A 23559-nucleotide genomic window follows, 5' to 3' on the forward strand; every position below is an offset into this window, starting at 1 on the left:
TTGGGTTGGGATACAGTTTGAAGGCACAGTCAACCAGATTCACTGCTGATGAATGAAGGATACGGAGGTGAGAGGTACATCAAAGATAATTCTAATTTATAGGGTTCAGGCTCGGCCTCTGACAGTGTAGATTTGTATAAGATTCACAGAATTGAAAGGGACACTTGAGATCACCTAGTTAAACCTATTTAAATCCATTTATTTTATAGATTCATTCATTCTTTGAACAGTTTCAATAGTTACTGAACACATAGCTGTTGAACAGACACTGGCTCTTTGGAGCAGAAAGCTAGATTGACTTCCCAAGGCTAGTAATGATGAAACAGAAATCTGCATTCCAGTTAAGTCCTCCTGAAATTAAGTCACATAAGTCAAAGACCCTTCTGGACCTTTCTTCACCTTTGCAATACAAAAGCATTGCGATACATCATGAGTTCTAAGATTCCTCCTAGTTCTTATTTTCTAAGTGTATATATCAGTGAAGCCACTACAAAACTTCCTTTGTTGTCTACTGCATTCATACACGTCTGGAAGGAAAATCTATCTTTCAACATGTCCTTTTCCACTCTGACAAACACTGATTTACTTTTTAATTGATCTCCCAGTAAGGCACACACCTAATTTGTTTGAATGATGGCACAATTAATTAAACTAAACAAAGAAGAAAGCAACGGACAGAGGGTGCAAGTAGGTGGCACTATTCACCGAGAGCAGTGGCCAATTTCTTGTAAAGACTAATTTGTGAAAAAGAAAATGAAGATACTCAGCTAGGTCAAAATTTTAATTTAGGTCACATGTGGAGATAAACAGTTCCAAAATCTACATTCTCCATCTAAGTAGAATAATCCTCTAAAATGCTAAAGAAAAATCATTCATACATCAAAAATTTACTATGTGTTTATTAAAAGCTTGGCAAAGTGCTGAGCACTGAAGGTAAAGTCTGCCACTGAGGAGGACAGTGTCTGTTTGAGAAGAGAAATGGTAATGGGTATGATTGGAAAAGAAGTTAAAAGAGAACACTTTATTAAGAACTGGTGCTATTAGCCAGTATACTTCTTAAGAGTCCAAGTGCAGAAAGATGAACTGACTTAAGAAGAAAAAAGTTCTACTTCAGGCATGGCTGGAACTAAGAGCTACCACACAATATAAACTGTCTCTCTTGTCAACCCCTCAGGACTGCTTTTACTCTCAGACAAAGTGGCTGTGCAGAAAAGAGTTAACATAGCTAGCTGGAGATTGTTATCCTCAGAAAGCCCTGTTTCAAGGCTGTCCCTTGGCTGGCATCTGGGAACGTGGATTTCAGGAGAGTCCCCACCCTCACTAATAAGAATGGCTGACTATGCCTAAATGTTTGTGCAAACGATGTGTTTTATGCTGAACACCTGCTTTCCTTCTGCAAGTCTGGAATTCTGGCATGTGCCAGGTAGTGGGTGTCCATATAACCAGCCTCTAATGATAATCCCTGGCAGAAAACAGCCCACATTCACTGTCACAACTCATTGCTGGAGGAGACCCTGATGTTTGTGCTTGATTTCCCCTGTACTTCACACATGGTGGACTTCAATTTTCACTTTGCTGATTTTGCTTTGTATCCTTTTACTATTATAAATTATGGCTGTGAATATGAGTAAATGCTAAGTCCTCTGAGTCCCAAGCAAACCACTGAACCAGGAGGTGGTCTTAGGGAACCTCTGAGGCAGTGGGAAAATAACTGATGGTTGCCCCAGCCTCACTGCCTCATAGTTTAATAACTGCAGTGGTACAAGAATCTCTTTCTCAGTAGTTCCAGAAAACACTCTTGACTAGCTCCCTCAAGTTAAGTTAAATACAGAATTACCATATTGCCCAGAAATTCACTCCTAAGATTATACCCCAAAGAATTGTAAGCATGTATCCCAGAAAACAGATACTTTCACACCAATGTTCATAGCATCATTATCCACAATAACCAAAAGATGAAATTTCAGAGTCCACTGACAGATGAAAGGATGAACAAAATATGGTTGGTTTAGACATATCATGGAGTGTTACCCACAACAAGGAATGAAGTTCTGATATATGGTACAACATGGATGAGCCCTGAAATAAGATATACAAAAGGACTGATATTGTATGATTCTATATATATGAGCTATTTTGAATAGTCAAATTCATAAGGATGGTAGAATAATAGTTACCAGCAGCTTGGCTGCAGGTGGTGAGATGGGGAGTTATTATTTAATGGGGATAGAATTTCTGTTTGGAATGATGAAATATTCTGGAAATAGTGGTGAAAGTTATGCAATATTGTCAACATACTTAATGTCACTGAACTGCACACTTACAAATGGTTAAAATGGTTTCCTATTAGGTATATCTTACCGCAAAAATCCCTGACCTAGTGTTAATTAGTTGTGATGGGCTCAGATGGGGTCAGATGTTCAGGATGATGTCTGCCATCCTGCTGCTGGCTAGAACTAAACCACGTCCTCATTCCTGCAGCCAGGATGGGATCAGTGCTTCTTTCCTTCTTCACCAACACACACACTTTGCCAACTGAAATAGGTAAGGCATGGCTTATAAAAGGAAAGGAGGCATTATGCTGATATTAGTGGAAGGGGGAAATCGAAGTTGAGCAGGTGAAACAACATGACTATCACAGGGGAGTACATACGTCATGTCCTAAGAGGGGGCATCTGCTATAGCTAAACATCCAAAACGACCACCACAACAAAATCTCAGACAGAAGATCTAAAATCATTATTTCACTTTCACTCTAAATCTGTGCCTCCACTTCCTACCTAATCTTCTAAACTGGGAAACTGGAATAATCTACAAATCCTTCTCTCTTGTACTGCATCTCATGTGGACACCTGTTTCCAATCCTTAAATAACACTCAATTCTGTTGGTGCATCCAACAGCAAATGGGCACCTCTTACAGAATTACTGTCACAGACTCTTAATTGGACTCTATCATTTGTTGGTTCCCTCCAATTGTCTTCATCTACTGAGGTATGACTGGTCTGGCTAGGTCACTCTTCTCCTTAGATACTGCTGATGAGTTCTCATTGTCTTCTGGAAAAACCCAAACTCCGTGGCATGGCACGGCCTGCCAAACCTTCCATGCTCTAGCACCTGACTACTTCTCGATCCAATTTCACATCCATTTATTTACAGTAAATATTCTGGTTATAGGGAATTACCTGAGGTTCACGGAACATTCTCTGCTGCTCCATGTCTTTATGCCTTTGCCCCATTTTGTCTCCCTGCCTGCCCCTGTTCCCCTCCCCTGATGTAGAGACCTCTAACCAATGCACAAATATCAATCTTACTTATGTGTGGGTGATGTCTTTCCTGGTCTATTGGCAGAATTGATCACTCTCTCCACAGTGGCCTCACTAAGCTTGGTACATTCCTCCCTATCTCTCATCACAGTCCTTTCTTCTTATTTATTATTATTGAATTCTAATGGGAATTTGAATTCTTGAAAAGCAAGTGTACTATCTTATTCATCCTTATAAACTCAGTACTGAATTAGAGACTGACAAGGAGCAGTGCCTAAAAACCTGTGGAATAAATGAACAAATGAAAGAGATGGGTTGTAAATTTGGCTCTGTCACTTACAGGTTAGATGATTATGGATAAGTTATTTAACTTTTGGAAACCCTGGTTTTCTCTCTTATATAATGGGGATTGGAGGATGCAATTGTTGGGATTGTTGTAGGATGAAAGAAGCTAACGTATGCAGAGCACCTAGCAGGAGTCATGGTACCTGGACTACATCAGGCGTCTTGTAAAAATAAATTGTGTAAAAAATGTACCAAGCTAGTGTAAGATGTTAGCAATTTGGGAAACTGTGTGCAGAATATTTGGGAAATCTCTCCAATCTCCACAATTTTTCTATAAATTTAAAACCGTTCCAAAATAAAGTTTTTTTAAAAAGAAAAGAAAGAAAAAAACGTGTGTTCCTTCCTTGCCGATCTCCTTTGCCACTACCCAATGTAAGGCATCCCCCTCAAGGTCTGTCTTCCTTGGTCTTTTTTTTTTATAACCTAGTATTACATCATTTTCAGAACAAATTTTAAAAAGAGGATTATTGGCTGGATTTGGAGAATCTTCTTTTTTATCTTGTAGGAAGCTATGCTATCAAGGGATATGACATGAGATCTCTTTTGGTATCTAAGCAGCAAAGAAGAGAAGCCCAAAATTGCTGTGTCTTCTTTCTCCTTAAGACCCATCAAAGGCAAACAAAAAAAGGAGAAAACAGAGATCTCTTTTCTGATAAAGACAATTGTTAATAATAAAAAAAAATGCTTGTACAGGAAAGTATTTTAACAGGGAAGCTGGTGATTTCACCCAAACACACACTGGTTGACAGCATTTCTTTAAATGTCCGTCTATCCATCTCAGTAAGGGATCTGCATACACTGCTTGGTCCACTGCACTCTGCCAGATGGGCAAGCCCAGTAAACTGAGTGGAGAGGAGACCAGTGTATTTGTCTTTCTTGACAGGCATGCCCGTCCTTGTCATATATTAGATGCCACTAATAATTTGTACATTTAGTAGGAAAAAACATCTGGGTCCTTGTGATAGTCACAGAATGACACACACTGACTTCCTGTCTCCAGGAGTATGTAGATAAGGAGCAAGTGGGCCCCTCTTGTAATGCACAAGGAAGATCATAAATACGTTCGGTCTTAACTGAATGCACGGCCTTCTGAGGATAGGGATGCTTTTGAGTCCGGTTAATTCAATCACACTTTCCCTCGGTATCATGTATCCTTCCAGGTACAGGGGAATGAATGCGTTTATTTATCTTCTGAAAGAGGAAATTCATTTGTAACTGCTCAAGTATCTGCAGTCCTAGCAGAAGAGAAAATTCATAGTTCAAGAGTAAATAAGAAGGGGAAAAAAGTCTGAAGCATATCCAATAGGAGCTTTTATATGGCTATTTTGGAAATTCACCCAAAGAGCATGAGGGCGGGGTGTGGGATCTCTAAATTATAAACAAGAAAGTTCATTTTTCACTTCTTCTGTGGGGCCAATCATTATCAATCACCTAAAACAATTACCTCCAGGAGTGGCACCACACATTCCTGACTGATCTCCTATGTTCTCATCAATAACATAGGCCACTAAAAAGTGGTTCTCAACTGGGAAAGATTCCCTTTCCACTGCTCCATCAGGGGACATCTGACAATGTCCAGAGATATTTTCTGGTTGTTGCAACTGGGGGTGGTGGTGGTGGTGCTACTGGCATCTGGATAAACATCCTACATTACATAGGACAGTGTCCCACAGCAAAGAATTATCCAGCTCTAAATGTCAATAGTGCCAAGACTGAGAAACCCTGCCCTAAAGCAATGATTCTCAACAGGGGATTCATCAGGATTTCAAGTTGGTAGTTGTGTCAAGGCCATGGCTGGGGGATGGGAATGGTTCTTGGATCAGTGCAATTTGAAAAGACCCTACAGGTAATTCTGATACTGGAAGCCAACTTCCACGCAGCCACTCATTTATACCTTTGCTCAAAGGACAAAGGTATAAATGATCGCTAGGTTACAGCTTAGCTCCCACATGCCTATTTAATCCAGTGTGGCATGTTGCTAATGCAGACTAGGAGGAGAGCTAACTATAATGCAAGTTGCTTTGGCCAAGACACTTGCAGAGCAAAAAGGAAAAAGAAAAAAAAAAAAAAAGAAATAAAAAGCTTCCTTTCTGAGCATTTGACTCTAGAGATGGATATTGCCATCATAAATTCATTTAACATTTGTTTCTTCCCTCCCCTCACTACTTGGTCTGTACCTGACTTTCACTATGCATCATCAAATCCCTAGGGCCTTTATTTGGTCTCAACCAGTCCCCACACCCTACTCATGCACAGAATCAACTGGGACAACTCTGTACACCTAAAAACTCAAAGTCAAAATCTCCTTAACTCAAGGTGACTGATGTATGCTAAACAGAAGAAAAGCAATCCAACTAAATAATCCACATCAATGGCAAGAAATACTAAAATGTTCCCCAAAGTATCTGATTTCTTTTTCTTTTTTAAAGAATGATAAGCTAGTCACACAAATTTCTAGCAGGATGAGCTTCAGGGAATACAACTTGTACATGGACATCTGATACCCAGTAGATCTTCAATAAATATTTATTGACTGTCTAAATAAATAAGAAGAGACTTCTGGGCAAGATAGCTTCTCATAGTTTTAGATTTAATGTTATGGAGCCTTTCAATATTTCTTCCTGAAATTGTCAAAGGAATCCAAAATGTTTGTTCCATGATTCAACATCCCCTGACCTTCCCTCTCTCCATGCCCTTAAACCTATAAAGACTTGCTTCCAAGAAACAGCAGGTGGTCTCAACAATGGGAGGGCAGGAGAGGAGATGGTAGCTATTCCAATGTGTAAGATGGCAGTGCGATGTTTACCAAAAATAGCAATGGCACAGATGTCCCAGGACTCTCTGTTCACACAATAAAAGGTAATCAAGGGGTGGCCTGTTAAAATCCTCCTCTTTTACTGATTATAATCAGCCTCTCAATTCAGCCTTTCTCCAGCCTACAGCTCTTCCCATTTTCCATCCCAGCTCTACCACTCAAAGACAACAGAAAAAGGTAGAGAAATGAAACTAATACAAATAATAGTACCGTATTTTCTGCATTTTAAGAGGTCACCAATTGTAGGATCTATGAAAACATTTTCCAGGAGAAAAAGACCATGTGCCAAGTTGTTTTTTGCAAGTCACATCTCAATTTCAGAAACTGTAAAATGTGAAAAACACTGTATCTCAGAACTGCAAATACCTGCAAAGTGCTAGGTGAATTACACATTTTGCTTCTGATACATTATTGCCATTGAGACAGACACTGAAGTGTAAATGGCCAGGGAAAAGCCAGGCATCTAACTCAGGTCTCTCTCTCACTCCAAAAGCCTGTGCTCTTCCCACTCGCACACTGCCAGCCAGCTCCTTCCAGTTAGGATAGAAAGCCTGATCTCTCCCCTCCAAGGCACTCTCCCATCCTGCCTAAGGTTATTTTGAAACTTTACCAACTCATACAGGACTAATATCAAGGACCTCACATCCTGACTATTGTGTCTAGATCGCTGCCTTTATTTTGATGATGATAAAATTAGTTTATTAGTAATAACAGCAGCTAACATTTGTAAAGTGTTCACTCTGTACCAGGGACTGTGCTATAAACCTGTACACAGGTCACCTCATGTTGCCCTCTGAACAGTACTCTCTGTATTATTACCCCTTGTTGTGACAGGCAGCTGAGGTTCAGAGATTTGAGTAACTATCCCAAGGCTATAAAGATGGTAAGAGAATGCCAAACAAGCCAAGGGAAAGGCCCTTGATTTCTTTGCCCCATCATCAAGGTGGTGGACATCTGAATTGTGTAAGAGAGAGGTGAAGGAAAATGCAGAACTACCCCATATCTACTTCCAGAAATCTATCTTTTCTTCCCATTATTATGCACCTCAAAGTATCTTTCAGCTCACTTCCCAGACAGCCTGGCTCCCTCTGCATTTCCGAAATCAACAGAAGTATCATCTGTCCGGTCATGGGTGACATTTCAAGGTGGCTGCCTGCCCCACCCAGTGGTCAGTACAGACCCAGGTACCAAGATGTGGCTGCTCTCCGATGCAGTGAAAACAGGAGTCCAAACTAGCCCCTGGGCATGGGCTGCACAAGCAGGAGCTCATGATACAATTAGGGTGAGTTCACTAATCTTCCCTCTGATGAAGTCTGTTGAGCATTCATTCTGTCACTCCTCCTCGCTAATCACAGTGTGCCAGTCACACCTCGCCCAGCCTTTGTAGCGGGTGATTACCTTCTGCCACCACCCAATTAACTCTCTAACAGACACATGAAATGCAGCCACTGTCCATCAGGACCAGGCGCCACAGCCCTGAGCACCCCTAGAATCTACCCCGGAGCACACCTGGAAAAGGGCACTGTAATAATCTGGTAAGAACATCTATTTTAACATGACAATGCTCTATTTTAGTGCCAAAAAGGAACCATTTGAACATAACTGAAGCCCAGACCTTTCTTGAAGATCCAGAGTCATCCATCCCATCTCCTCTCCGTTTCAAAGGCCTCTGTAACTCCCCACGTCCAAAACTGAATGCATCATGTCCTCTCATCTGGGGTTTATCCCTTCAATTTCCCCAGTTCACCTCTAGCCCGGGTCCCTTGGGCTGTCAGTAAGATGAGCAACCAGCTATAGGTCACTATCACATCTCACTTAGACTAGAGCAGTAGGTTTATGTGCTGCTAAGACTCCCTTTCCAAGATACTGGGCTTTCTTTTTTACCATTCAGATCATCCCCATGCGGCAGCAAAGGGATCTTTCAAAACTGAGAATCAATTCAATTCAATCAAATCAATTCAATTACATTTGATAAAACCCAAAGTCGTAACTTATAAGACCGTTCATATTTATTCTGCTTTCTTTCACCTCATGCAGTACACCTAAAATCAAAAGCTTCATTTGTTCATTTAATCAACAAATATTTATCAGGCACCTACTATGTACCAGGCGCTCTTTTAGGTGCTGGGATTACAACAGTGAATAAAATGGACCAAAACGACTGCCCTTGCAGTGCTTATACATTAGCTGGAAAGACCCAGAATAAATGCAACACACGAGTAAATTACATATTAGACTAGAAAGTAATGCATGCTGTGAGAAAAGATGGAAAGAAGAGCAGGGGTAAGAGGGTGGGAAGGTGATTCAGGCTCAGGATCAAATGGGATGGTCAGGGAAAGTCTCACTTTTAAGCAAAGACTTGAAGGGATTTGGGTCAGCAAGATAAGCAGAGATCTGGGGGAAGAGTCTTTCAGGCAGAGGAAACATCAGCGCAAAGGGACAAAGGCAGGAGCTGATCTGGCCTGTCTGAGGAACAGATAGTAGGCCTCTTGCAGTTTTCATCTGTACCATTCTCTCTGGTGTCATGCCCTGTATACATCTTTCCTTCTGAGGACAGGCAAAAGGACTTAAGATCCAGTGTCCTTTCCCTTGAGAAGCTTCTCCTGTCCCCGCTCCCACCCCAAAACAGAATTGCTTTGTTTGTGGAATCCCAGACCCTGAATTTTCCCTTTCAAAGAACTTTCTACACATTAATGTAATTGTGTGTTCAGTTCAATCTAGAGCCTATCAGTTAAGGGTATAGTCGGTCCAGCTCCAACTCAACTCTGCCACTAACGTGCTGTATGGCCTCAGGTAAGGTACCTTGCAAGACTTTTAGGAGGACTGAAAGAGGCCAAAAAGGAAGGACACTTATTAAGTATTAGGCAAAACAGACAGAGCCATTATCTGAAATAAACACAAAAATAAAGCCTTGGTTATTAAAGCATCATTCCTCCATTTCATAGAAACAAATGCCAACAAAAACTAGGCTCAGAGAAGTTGTGATTTTTCTAAGTCACACAGTAATAGAAGGCAGACTTGCTGCAAAGCTGAACTGAAAATAATTAAAACTCTTCACCAATCTTACCAGAAATAAAATCCTTGAGGTTCTCCCAATTGTGCGCATCTCAGCTGATGAAATGGAAGAGCCATGAACATAGAACAAGAAAATCAAAGTGCCTGTTTCCAGATTCTGAACAGAAGGTGGCATGGGTAACAGATGTGCAGAAAGCAGGAGGGTACAAGGATAAGGCAGGAGGAAATAACTTAAGAGGCTATTGACATTTTTCAAGTGGAAAATCAATTAGGTGTTGGAAGAGGTTACAAAACAAAACAAAATGAAAATCGGTGATGAGGAAGGAACCCTATCCACCTATCAATATGAAGAGTATAGGAGAATTTTTGCAGATATGGTAAAATACGGGTTAAAAAGAAATGCCTGGCTTTCTTGTGAAATCTTAGGATTTATGACAAACATAGAACTCAGGCTCCCCACTCTTTTCCCAGCACAATACCAGGGCCTCCTATACTAACAGTGTATCATCCAAATCCCAGGGGCTCCTGTACTTTTAGAGTCATTTTAAAGAACTTTGAGAATTTATAATGTTTAAAATATTGTTTTTATTTCTCTGAGGCAAAACCATCTCTCAGGTTTAGGAAACACCAGGAAGGGATGTGAGGTGAGTGGAAATCTACGAGCACCGAGCCGTGGGAGAGGTGGGGATAGGCCAGCCCAGCGGGGGAGGCTTTAATCTGGGAAGCTCCACTAGCATGCAGCCATGCAGTCTGTTGGAAAGGTATACTTTGATTTCTTTCGTAGCAGCTAAAAGGGGAAAAATAAAGCTTCATTTGAAGGTTGCTGGTGGAAGGAAAGGAGAACGATGTTAAGTGAAAGGAAAAGAGGCAAACAGGGTAAGGATGAACGTAGATGTAGGAGAAATGAGGACGCAGCGCAGATGGGAATTGAACATCCACTTGGTACCAGGATCAGTGAGGGGCCTCCCCAAACCTCCCCCCTGAAGGAGATGAGTATTTCCTTTCTAGAGATGATGAGGTGGGGTTAAGGGGGGCTAAATGAACCTCACCCCCAAGACAGATACAGGCTGTGATTTGAAACTTGGTCTCTTCATTTGTAAAACTTTTTCTCCTCTATCAATTCCATCTCCAGAAGGAGAGGAAGCACCAAGAACAGGGGTGGTATAGCAGAGGCGAGATAAGAAAGACAAGACCTGGAGAAATTTCAAAGGATATTTTTAAAAGGCCCTCCACGGCAAATGAGTACAAGCATAAAAGTTCTACAACTATTTTTTTCAAAAGTAGTACTTTATATGTTTTTCATGTTCAGCCTGTCTACAATGTTTTACATTTACAACCACCCCCAGCCCCAATGGCTTTGTGGATAAAGCTGAGAGGTAATGGAGTAGACTTACAATAATGACGTCCATCATTATGCCATGTATGCTGGCGGAAGCCCTTAGAGAAAATGCAACATGAGAAGAAGAACGAACATTATCTTGCACAATTCTCACAAGGACACAGTTTAGCATGGTTCCCAGTTCATTTAGGTCCAGGGAAGTTGGGTAACGCGCCCAAGGTCTCAGAGCCCTTATGTGAGCCTCCATTCCGGCTCTTCCACAATGAGTCAATGGGCAGAGCTCTTGAGATTCACAGCTACTTAATGGTGCATTTCTGGGGAGGTCACATGCTAAGCCAGGATTCTGGAAACCGAAGTTTTATTTCTTGAATCTTAGGAAAATTACACTTTTCCATGCCTCTAAGTTTGTTTCCAAGCCTGTGATTTCTCAATACTTATACCATCTTGGGGCCTATCCTCTACAGACATTTGGTCACCTAGAGTTCCTTTATTAATCTAACTTTGATCTCTTCAAAGAGACTCCAAGCTCCACTCATAGAACAATGAATGCTTTATCCTACTCTATTTTAAGGAATGTAGAATGCAAGACAAAGGCATTGGATTTAAAGTCTAGCTATCTAAGTTCAAACCCCAGCTCTACAACTTAAGTGCTGTGAGATGCTAAACAAGCTGCACTGCCTTTCTAAGCATCAGTTCCCAAAATTTTAAATTAGGAACATTAACAGTAAATATTTTATGGGAGTGTTGTGAGGGTTAAACACCTATAAAATGTTTAACAGAATGGCTGGCACAGAGTACATGCTTAAAAATGTTAGCTTTCATTGGTTCACAGTGAGCCTATCAGGTTCTTAAAAACTTCACACTGGCATGACATACCTGCCTGTAGTGGGACACTCTGAGAGTGAGGGCAGTGATGCCCACAGGTGCTTGACCATGCTTGTCTTAGGGCTGGAACTTTAAACTATTGACCTTGCTTTTCTTAAATGGGAAACATGTTATTATGAATAAAAGTACTATCTTGAATTGAGCACAGTTTATAAAAGTTTCAAATTATGGGAGTGAATTTATTATTTAAACATTCACAGCAGCTCCTAGCCCCTGCTCCCACCAAATCACTTAGATCAAGTATTTCCGAATTTTTGTGCAGTTAAAGCCAAGGCATTTATTTGGGCATCATGGGTGACCAACGGACTAGCAGTCAAAGGTAATCTAAGATGCAGCCCTTACCTCCAGATGGGTAGCTGTCCTTTCCTCCACTCTCCTCCACTGGAGTAGTGGAGAGAAGCAAAGAATCTAAAGCCAAATGGTTTTGAGTTCAAATATGCAAAGTCTCTAGCTCAGAAAGAGCTAGGAAGAGAAGAGAAGAAGTACCTAAGAAAAAGTAGTTCCTTCTCCCCTTACTTTACAAATACTGTCTCCTCAACATTTCCATGTCAATATTCAATGAGGTATCTCAAACCTGATTGCCCCCCAAACTCATTCTTCTTGCCGTCTTCTCCATCTCAACAAATGTCATCTCTATCCATTCAGTAACCTTGGGTTTGTCCTTGACTCCTCTCAATCTTCCCATCCAATCAACAGAAAATCCTCATAATTTGACTGTCAAAACATATCACAAATATGACTTAGCAACATCTTTCTGCCTCACCTGGGTCCAAACCAGTACCATCTCACATCTGGATTACTGCAATAGTTCATCAAAACAGTTTCCCTACTTTTCTTTCTACTCTGAAAAGTGCAGCCAGAATGAAGCCAGTTAAAACTTAACTCAGATCAAGTCTTTCCTCTGCTGGAAGCCTGTGAATGGCATTCCATACCATTGAAAGGAAAGGCAATTTCTCCCATTGTCCTAAAAACAAGGGATCTGTGATCTGCTCTCTTCAGCCCTCCTCCTCTCCTTTGCTCACTCTGCTCTGTTCTGACTTGTGTCCTATTCCTCACACTTGCTGTGACACATCTGCTTCAGGAACTTTATACAGGGACTTTCAATAGTATAGAACACTATTCCACTCTTCCTCTGGACACCTATGGACTTGTTCTCTCAAATTCTTTAGGTCTTTGCTTAAATGTCACCTCTTTTAAAAACCTTTAATTATCACTGTATTTTAATATTAAGACAACAACAACAACATACACACACAAAGGTATTTCCTTTCTCTTTTCTCTTGAATCTCCTTGAGAGCACTAATCACGGTGTATTATACATTTCAGTTCTTTATCAGTCTATTGCCTATCTCTAAATTAAATATAAATTTCACAGAAGTAGAAATTGTTTTTGTCTTATTCTTGCAACATTCCCAACATTGTGAAAATGTTTTGGTAACTAGCAGGAACTGAGTAAACATGACTGAATGGGTGACTCCTGATTCTGGCGGTTGCAGTGTGTCTGATTCTTTCTGCTAAGAATTGGTGGCTCTGGCTGCAGAAGAAAAGTTTGGCAGGTCTTCAAAAAAGTTAAACAGACACTTCCCATATGAGCCAATAAATCCATTCTTAGGTATATACCCAAATGAAAGAAAAGCAAGGACTCAAACAGATACTTGTGTACCAATGCTCAAAGTAGCATTATTCACAAAAGCCAAAAGATGGAAACAACACAAATGTCCATAAATAGATGAATGAATAAGCAAAATGTGGTCTGTTCATGCAGTAGAATATTATTCAGCCATAAAAAGGAATGCTGTTCTAATGCACTTGGCAACACAGATAAGCCTTGAAAACATCATACGAAGGGAAATAAGACAGACACAAAGGGACAATTATTGTATGATTCCACTTAGATGAATTATCTAGAATAAGCAAATATGTCAAGAGGTTACTAGGCACTTGGAGGAGGAGAATGGGAAGTTATTGCCTAATGGGGACAGAGTTTCTGTTTGGGGTGATGAAAAAATTTTGCTAATGGATGGTGGCGATGGTAACATGACATTGTAAATATAATTAATATCACTGAATTGTAAATTTAAAAATAGTTAAAATGACAGTTTTTGGCATATATATATAACCACACACACAAAATTAATTAACTTATAAAGATAAAAATCTTGGGCGGTGTACTGGTGGCTCAGCGGCAGAATTCTTGCCTGCTGTGCTGGAGACCCAGGTTCGATTCCTGGAGCCTGCCCAGGTAGAAAAAAAATAAAAATAAAAATAAAAAATCTCTTCACCAACCCTTAATAAAATTATCATTAATAACATGATGATAGTTGTGTTTTCATCTTTGTTATGCTAGATTCTATAGAAATTAAGGTTACCTTCACAATTTTACTGTATTTTTAATGCAAATAGAGAATTCTGTAGGAAAACAAATAGAACTAAGGTTCTGAAAATTCTCCAGTGCTTGGAGCATGCGCAGTAAGAATGCAGATTGCAAAGGTGGGGACGGAGGCGTTTGCCACTTAGGTTACCTGCGGTTCAGGGAGCACGGGAATACCATCAAGAGGACCTTTTAGAAAAGTACACACGAGCGGCCCCAGCAGTAGAGGCTGAGGATCTGGCTTAGGTCCTTACTGAAAGGCTTCTTAATAGATTCTCCATGTGGTGAATTCAGGCACACAGGGATTTCCCTGCACCATTAAAGAATCAAGCATATGCGTGAGCTGAACACAAGAGTTGCTACAGGGCAGGCAACTGTGGTTCAGTGGCAGAATTCTCACCTGCCATGTCAGAGATCCGGGTTCTATTCCCAGAGCCTGCCCATGCCAGAAATAAAATAAAAAGAGTTGCTGCAACCCAGACAATTAGCTGTTTTGAAAGAAAAATTAAAAAGGCCAAATTACATCAATGTCACTCAAAATGTTTATAGTAACGAAGTCAACTCTCGCTGCCTTTATGAGAGGGATTATGTTTTGGATCGTTTTGGATCTAAAGTATTTTACATCGATGGTTGTAAGGTTGGAAGTTGGTATGCATGAGGTTTATCTGGGTGTGCTCTTGGATCAACACCTACGGAAGGGAAGGGAAGGAAGTAGGATTGGGCAGAGGGACAAAATGAGCCGCAAAGCAGTCCTGAGGGAGTGCCCAGCTGTTCCTACAGGACCCTACGTCCATCATTAAATGATGTGAAGCATCCAAGGAAAGCACATGGCCTGAAGCAGCATGAGGTCATCCCCAAAGGGGGCTGACAGCGGAGGGCCTTCTGCAGGCAGCACTCCCAGGAGCTGGAGTAATAATAAGTCCTCTATTCCCAAAAGGCAACCTGAGCATCTACCACACATGTCCCACTATTCTTAACCTGATGAGCATGACTGTTACCTTTTCTGTGATGCCTTCCTAGATGTCTTCATTGATTTCTTCCAGCAGAGGTGGTAATGCTCACTGACCCTGTATTACTCATATCTTTATTTCCAGAGACCAGTGCACTGTCTGATACATAGCAGCAATGTAATAAATAGCTCCTGAATAAGCCACTGAATACTGAACATGAGCATAAAAATATGAAGGAAATACCACGTTATTATAGAAAAACTGAGTGCAATATGATAAGCAGAAATGAAGGGAGAACCTGGAAAGAGCAGTGGGTCAGAGCTTAGGTACAGGTGTTCTGATCTCAACTCCAAGGAGAACCCTGCATTCCTCTGAGCATCAGTTCCTTTACTTATAAAATGGAAGGACAAATGAAAGCACTCTGTGAAGAAGAGATTAGAAAGCTGAGACACACACAGTCCCAAAAGCTTTGCAAAATGATGTCTGTGTTGGTGTCATTATTGACATGGATAAAAAAAGTAAATTTTGATCCTAACAAGGGAGAGTCCCAGCCATCACAATGCCACCTCCACCATTTGCTTCAATTCACCCCGAGGTGAGAGGTCCAAAGAACAAAGCAGGCAGAGACCAGAGTGGGCAGAAAGAGAAACCTACTGGAAAATCCTGGGATTTAAGAAAATGCTACAAGGTAAAATCACCAAGTGGTGTTTTATCTTCCTAAGATGAGGAGACAAAGAGGCAGAAGGAACTTTTAAATACAGACGCCAGAGTACATTTTTTTTTTAAATTTTTATTTATTTATTAACATTTGTTCCCCCTATTATTTATTTTTATTCCATATGTTTTACTCGTCTGTGGATAACGTAGATAAAAGGAGCACCAGACACAAGGTTTTCACAATCACACAGTCACACTGTGAAAGGTATATCATTATACAATCATCCTCAAGAAACATGGCTACTGGAACACAGCTCTACATTTTCAGGCAGTTTCCTCCACCTCTCCATTACATCTCGAGTAACAAGGTGATATCTATCTAATGCGTAAGAATAACCTCCAGGATAACTTCTCAACTCTGTTTGAAATCTCTCAGCCATTGACGCTTTATTTTGTCTCATTTCACTCTTCCCCCTTTTGGTCAAGAAGGTTTTCTCAATCCCTTGGTGCTGAGTCTCAGCTCATCAGAGTATAATTTTAAAAACAAAAATTTAAAAGAAATAAAATTTAAGAATCACTGCCAACAAAAAAAAAAAGAAAAAAAGAAAAAACTCACTGTCAATTTTTTCTCATTGTGTTTGCCCAATAAAGAGAGGGATTATGAAGTCATGCAATTTTAAGGAAGACATTTGGGAAAGCAGTATTAAAAAAATAGCCCCAGATCTGTGCTAGCCTGCCACTTCTCTCATGTATTCATGCCAGTTAAGCTCACCTATTGGCCTGTAATGTTCCAAGTTATTCTCATATACCCTGAGGCAGTGGCAAGATCTACAATAATAGCTAAAGAGAAACCAACCAGACTGGAAGGAATGTCTTAAATGCCCAACTTATATACCTCTTTAAAATGATAAATCACAGCATTAATGAAAACAAAAAATCTAAGAACATTTTCAAACACTCCTTGATCAATACCCATCTTTACTTTTTCACAGGCTTTCCAGGCATCAAGATATCGATGGATGAAAAGAGAAATCCAACAAACGCACATCTCTACGTAAGGATGTCAATAATCAATTACCTGCATACAAAATATACACTTTTAATATTTACCTGTTACAAAGCATTCTCAGTTGGTTTCTTCTCATGAACCTAGACCTTATCTCTCCTGAAATCAGGTTCACTAAAAGATGCAAACCAATCCCAGCCCCACCCTAACATGTTTCCAATCAAAGGAGAGTTGATACCCAACTATAGTGGTAACTCCTTATCCATTTCATTAGCACGATTTCATTAGAACTGACCTTACCTCCTTTTTAAAAAAACACAATCACTTTTCTTGGCACGCCAAACACCTACCAAGGTATCAGGACCAATGGCACCACTTACCTTTGAATTTGTGAAACACAGCCCACAGCTCTGCAATGTCAGTAGCAAAGGTGATGTCAGTATCAAGGACGATGACCCGCTCCAGACTGGCAGGAAGGGTCTTGGTCAGGACGAGCTTCATCAGACCATAAATCCCAGAGTAATGTTTGTTGGGGATCCAGGAAACTTCAGACTAGATAGGACAGGGCGGAGAGTAAGAGAAAGAAAATAGGATAAAAAAATCACTACAGTCATTCTTTGTTCAAAAGTACCTGGAACACAAAAAGTATCCAATAAAACTTTGCTTGAAGAAATTAATTGACATTTTTAAATGATTTACTCATATACTTTACATTTTGGCACGTGGAAGTTTCTTGGAAGAAAATGTATCTGAATCAAGGGAGAGGAAAAGTAATAGTAATGAAACAACTGTTATATGAAAGCACTATGCTCTGGCCTTTTAAATGAAAATTTTTAATTATTATAAAAATTAAGCTCACTTGAGAAAATAAGGGTATATAAAAAGAAGGAATAAAAGTACAGAAACTGAATTGCACTATATATAATTTTTGCAAGCAGCACCTAATTACTCTTCAGTAGGTATATGTTCCTTTAAATCACATTCTATTTCTGTGTCATTAAACATCACTACTTAATGGTATTGTTAAAGCTTATGTTTATCTAATTTTTAAAGTTGTAATTAAGTATATTAATATTTGTCTTTTCTTAGTTTTCAGATAAAACACAAGGATGATTTGGTCATAATCTATTCAAAACTCTTCAACACATAACAATAGAGGACACACAACACAGAAAGATAGAAATGAACAACCCGTGGAGTGCTGACACTGTGATCCTCACACAGGAGGGTGAAGTGTCAGAAAGGAACACCTCTATGTGCCACTTGGTGGCCAAAGGAAAGGCTACAAAACAATACACAACACCAGCACAGTGAAAGCTGTCAGATGCATAGAATCATCTATAAAGTTCACCGTGGGCATCTTAAATGCTATGGGAGGTTTCTACGAAGGTTGAAACACAACTCTTACTTTCACGAAGTTATTACTGATAGGAGAAACGTGGTCACCTTATCAAGATTCCAAAAAAAAATTCATCTTCTCATCCACAAAATTGTATTTTGAGGACTTTGTCTTAAAAAAAAAAAATCAAATTTAAGTACGGGAACCCAACATTTTATTTCCAGAGATGTTCATCACTCGGAAAGCGAAACATAGGAGCAATTCAAATGCTTCAAAATTGAACAGTTAATTAAAACAAGGTACTTTTAAAAATTTAATACACAAAGGTTAAAAGCAATGCAGATGAAAAAGCAATAAAAATAAAACTGCATCTAATGTTTAAAGAGAAAGATCAAGTTTCAAAATTGCTTTTGTTTAATAATCACTATTTGTAATCAAATATGAATATACATCCACACAAATTTATGCAGAGAAAGAAAAAATGGAAGGTAACACAACAGTTTATTAAGCATTTTAGGATGATGGGAGTAACTACATATACAGTTAAACTAATGCGCACTTTCCAAATTTTTAGAACACGCAACTACTAATGTTGGAAAGAAAAACTAAATACTACTTTCTTTTTAAACATCTAATGATGGTGGGAAAACCCGGACACAGAAGCTAGCTTAGGTGAGCTATGATAAAGGACTCCCTGCGATAACTCAAATGACCCACTTCATGTGATATTTAATCTTAGCAGCTAATTTGGAAAAAAAAATTGTTTAGCTTCCACTTATTTTCATTTCTGCAATGACCCTTGGCAGAAAATGAGTATAATCCTGGCCATAAAAAACAAAAAAAGGAAACTGATGTACCAAGCTCATCTTGTACCGGTCTCAAAAAATACAAAAGAAAATGAATTTTGGGAAACAAAATCATTAATTGAATGACTGTAGTTCCTGTCTCCTAGTACCAGGTAGCATGGAGAAGGGGGAAAGAGACAGAGTTTCAAATTCAGGCTCCAGCCTGCACAAGAAATTTAATCTTCTTAAGCATCAATTTCTTTACCTGTAAAATGGAGATGCCACCTACATATCACATGGCTGATGTAAAAATTTTAAAAGATTTAAAGGACTCAAGTGCTGGGTACACAAAAGACCCTCAGAAAATACATGCTCCTGTCCTCTTCCTGTTTCCCCCACCCCTACTCATCCCCAAGTATTTAGAAGACCATGGCTATCTACTGAAGGGGAGGGACTGTGGGATGTCATGCAGCATAAAACCTTGAGCTCTGGAGCCTGACACTTGGATTCAGATGCTGGAGCTGCCACTTGATGGCTATGTCACCTTGGACAAGGTGCTCAGTTTTTCTCAGCTTCAGCTTTCCTCAGTTAAAAAAGGCAAGAGATTTCTAGTGCTTACTTCATTGTATTAGTCAGAGCGTGGGAGGAAACAGATGGCACGCTCAAACTGGATAATTTGAGGAAATTTTAATAATAAAAGAACTATTTACTGAAGTGTACACAGAGTGTAGAGAGAGGCACAAGAACTGCATAGTACTCTGGGAAGGGCAAGCGTGGGAAGCTGTGACCACCTCAAGGCCAGTTGCTGGAATCCAGAGGGGGTGGCCATTTGTGATTAAAGTCAGAGGGCAGGCACAGTGACCTTCAGTAGAGAGTCACAGCTTACCTGTGGCAATCCCACAGCATGGGAACAGGGAAAAATATCTCAACCTCACCCTCCAATTCCCAACAATCTACTGGTGCAACCTCTAGCCAAACCCAAACGGAAGCCAGAGGACAGGTGAGCCCAGGGACACAGTCCCTTTGTGGCAGCCTCCTGGGGCCCAAAGCAGAGTGGAGGTGGGTGAGAGAGGATCTGAAATGACAAAGGTAACATACCCGGCCCAGTCACAGGTAACACAAAGAAAGTAAACGAATGAGTGCAAGATCAAAGCACAATGCCTTACAGGTAATAAATGAAAAACAAACATCTGTGGAATGGATGGACAGATGGTTGGATGATGTTGACACTGGATCTTGTCTCCCACAAAAGGCATGTTTGGGTCCCAACCCATGGTTCTGTGGCGGCGGTGGTGGGTGGGTGGGGGGAACCCATTTGTAAACAGGCCCTGTGAAGATGTTATTAGTTACCATTAGTTAATCGGATGACGGTGGGCCTTAATCCAGTCTAGCTAAAGTCCTCATAAGCAAAAGAAATTGGACACAGACAGAAAAGCCACAAGGAGCAGGCAGAATGTGGAAGTCAACAGAACCAGAAGAGAAAGGAGAGAATATTACCACACACATTTGCATGAAGGACAAGCCAATGAACCCCAAAGATTGCTGGTCAATCAGAGGATAGTGCCCCCAGGATGAACCAGGCCTTCTAGTCTATGAAACTGTGAGTCATTCAATTCCTATGTTAGGCCAGTCTATTGTATGGTATTTGTTTTAGAAGCTGTGAAACTAAAACAGATGGACAGATAGCATAGGAAGGGCAGGTGTTGTGTCTAAGACCCCATAGGGAACAAGTTGCAAAGTTACAGCTAGATTTTCCAGGTGAGGGTCTGCATCCTTTACACAAACCACATTAGATGTCCTCTGGGAAGCAGCTTCCTAAGTAGAGAGCACCTTAAGATCTGAGGCCGGAGGAAGAGATGAGTAATTCCACCCCTCACTCCAACTCACCCCCATGCGCTTTACAAAGCTCTTCCTCATGAAAGCTCTGGCCTTTGAAACTCAGTTCAGTTTCTTCTCTCCCCTGTGAATCTGCCTGAACTGAATCTTGGCAATCACAGGTCCATGTTGCAGAGCTGTGCTATTTAATCAGACCTTTGATTAACTTATTCATCTATTTCAGTTACCATCAAAGCAGGAGAGCTTGGTGAAGATCGAACACCAGAGTGTTGGGTTAAGCCATCTAATTAGATTGCCCTGACGCTCGGTTTTATTTTTCACACACATGTGAGGCACTTGCACGCATTGCAAAACAGTGGGACTACATGAATAAATTAATCTTAACATGAGCTCAGGTTTGAATGTTGCCTAAGTCCCCAACTTAATACATAATCAATTAAGGCAGAGTGTTCGATTAGAGGTAAAGAAGGCATTCAAACAAGTTTGCATTCAGGAAGAAGACCCCAGGAATGGGCAGAAAATGAAGGAGTCTTTGGGGGAAAGAACATGTGGTGAGAAGATAAATATATTAGAAATGTCTCATCATCTTAGAGGTAACCTGGCTTACAACATGCCCACCAACTCCTTGTTCTCCTTTAAGTCTCTCATTAGAAGTTACCACCTTACCCCCTGCTCCAGGATGGCTTAGGGCTCCGTAGCAAGCTGTTCTTCCTTCTCTATTATAGCACTTATCATACTGTGTCTCTCTCCTCCATTTGGCTGGAGCTTCTTGAGGCAGGGGGGATTTTTTTTTTAATGTGATATCTTCATAGTAATTACTCAAAAAATCTTTGATGAATGAATGAATGAGCAGGACATGGAGTCGGCCAGGTCTGGGTGCAAATCCTACCTTTGACATTTTCCTCAACTTTAAGCAGAAACATCTAGAATCTCTGAAGTCAAGGGTCAGTAGAGTGCACGGCTTTTTGAGCCCCAAAGTCTGGATTTTAGTACCAGTTAGATTTCTAATAAGCTGCGGGACCTCAGGCAAGTCAGTTAACCTTTACGAGCTTTAGCTTTCTTATCCATAAAATGGGGGTTTCACGATATTGCAAAGAGTGTTGTAAGAATCTAGTCCAGTGTTGGGAACATAGTGGTCCTTTTGCAAAACCCACTTCTCCTCTCCCAGTGAGTGTCTGTCAGCACTACAGAGGCTCAAATGATTCAGGTTTCTGAGCTTGATAAGCAAGGAAACATGGCACTATTGACAGTAAAGGGGAAGTCACATAGAATGAGTAACCCATCAGCTTTTTGTATGTCTCTATAATAACAAATGAACAAAATCACAAAATGAAATCTACTGGGAAATTTAAAGCCTCTCCTGGTGGATCTTCAAGTTGACTGAACATTTTTCGGTTCTGGGAGGAAGAAAAGTGGGCATGTATGGTCACCTGTAAACATTTGGGGAAGTTTCTTTGTACGATTCTCAGTGGTGCTGCTCCCACTCAAACAAACTTCAATCCAACCGGAAACATTAAGTCATGGGGTCAAATGCTCAATGGAAGGCTGAGGAAAACAGGAGGACATCATGCAGATGATCCTGAGTGTCCCACAGAGACGATAAGTCCTGGCAGAGCAATATCTCAGCACTCTCTTCATCATATAAACACGCCAAAGGGGTCATGTAATTAAAATGATAATAAAAACGAAAGTTGGGCTTATTTTAACAGACAGACTATTATCTTTGCAATGGCTATTAATAATTCTAAGCAGCATGTTCTAAGCTTTCATTACAAAAATGCAATTGTGCCCTGGAATACCACCTAATGCACTTACATTAAGGAGCATGAACAATACCACGTTTTAAATGTTTCCATGTAAAGTAGACTCTCAAGGAGAGTTAGGCCACAGGACACGAGGGCAATTCTAGGGTTCATCTCATGCTGGATGGTCCAAGGAAAGTTACTTGGAAAACGTGACCAGGGTAGTGACGTAAGTATGGAGGCAAAGGGTTGGATGAAAAACACATTTCCAAAGGTGACCGAGTAAAGCAAAAGGGATGGAGGAAAGCCATGCCTCAGTGGTGATGGACATGTTTCTGACCTTTGAAGGACAAGGGAAAGTCAGGAAAAGATTCTGGTTTTGTCAAAAAATGATACCTGCCTCTTTTGCATATCTTGATTTTCAGGAAGCACTGGGATGCCCAAGGTATGATAACATTAGAAAATAATAGCATTTATTAAGGCTTACTACACATCAGGCATTGTGATAAGTGCTTGAAATGTGCTTTCTTATTTACCCCCTTTCAACAAAAGTCTGAAGGGTGGGCATTATCTCCAAAGCATGGGAGATGAGGACTGACTCCCCTCCTTTACCCCCTCTTTCAGTCCCTAGCACTGAATATCCTGATTTTAAGTGGTCTGAGTGTTCTCTCTTCTTCCCTCCATGTCCCTATTCAGAAGTTTTCTTCACTCTCTAAGTCACTCCAGGGACATAACAGTAAGCCCTCGCCTCCATCCTGTCAACTCCTATTCACCAAGAAGTAATGGTTCAAGGCAATTCCATATAAAAAGCCTTGAAGTTGGGCATCCCTGGCTGCTAAACCTTTCTGGGCCTTAGCTTTCTCATCTGCAAAATAGGGATAACAGTAGTATATCCCGCCCCTTTCCTAGAGTTACTCTATTTACAGTTTATAAGCTTCCTCTATCATGATGGAGATGCTTACTGTTGTAAACAGACTTCTTATATGTCAACATTTTTCTGTGGATGACAAATCATCTTGACACATTCTAAAAAATGATAACAGAAGACATCCTAGCTTTAGAATATTTGAAAAGTCATTTGTCTTTCATATTGTTTACGAGTGTCATCTTGAGAACCAACCTGTGTGTTCAGGATGTACTGGTTGAGAAATGGGGGATGAGGAGCCAGGTGGGACAGGGACTCTGATAGCTGCTTTGAGCACATAAAATA

General features: G+C 40.4%; 1 protein-coding gene across 7 annotated transcripts in view; it reads right to left on the minus strand.

Moving 5' to 3' along the window:
• The window catches only part of LARGE1 (LARGE xylosyl- and glucuronyltransferase 1), a 617012-nt gene that overhangs the window by 256096 nt on the left and 337357 nt on the right, over positions 1 to 23559 (minus strand). For all 7 annotated transcript variants that reach the window (XM_077168649.1, XM_077168652.1, XM_077168654.1 and 4 more), the window contains exon 6: positions 17028 to 17199. In XM_077168649.1, the coding sequence (XP_077024764.1) occupies positions 17028 to 17199 (172 nt within the window). The remainder of the gene's footprint in view (positions 1 to 17027; positions 17200 to 23559) is intronic.

Source organism: Tamandua tetradactyla, chromosome 7 (genome assembly GCF_023851605.1).
Source record: "Tamandua tetradactyla isolate mTamTet1 chromosome 7, mTamTet1.pri, whole genome shotgun sequence".
Classification (NCBI taxonomy): Eukaryota; Metazoa; Chordata; class Mammalia; order Pilosa; family Myrmecophagidae; genus Tamandua; species Tamandua tetradactyla.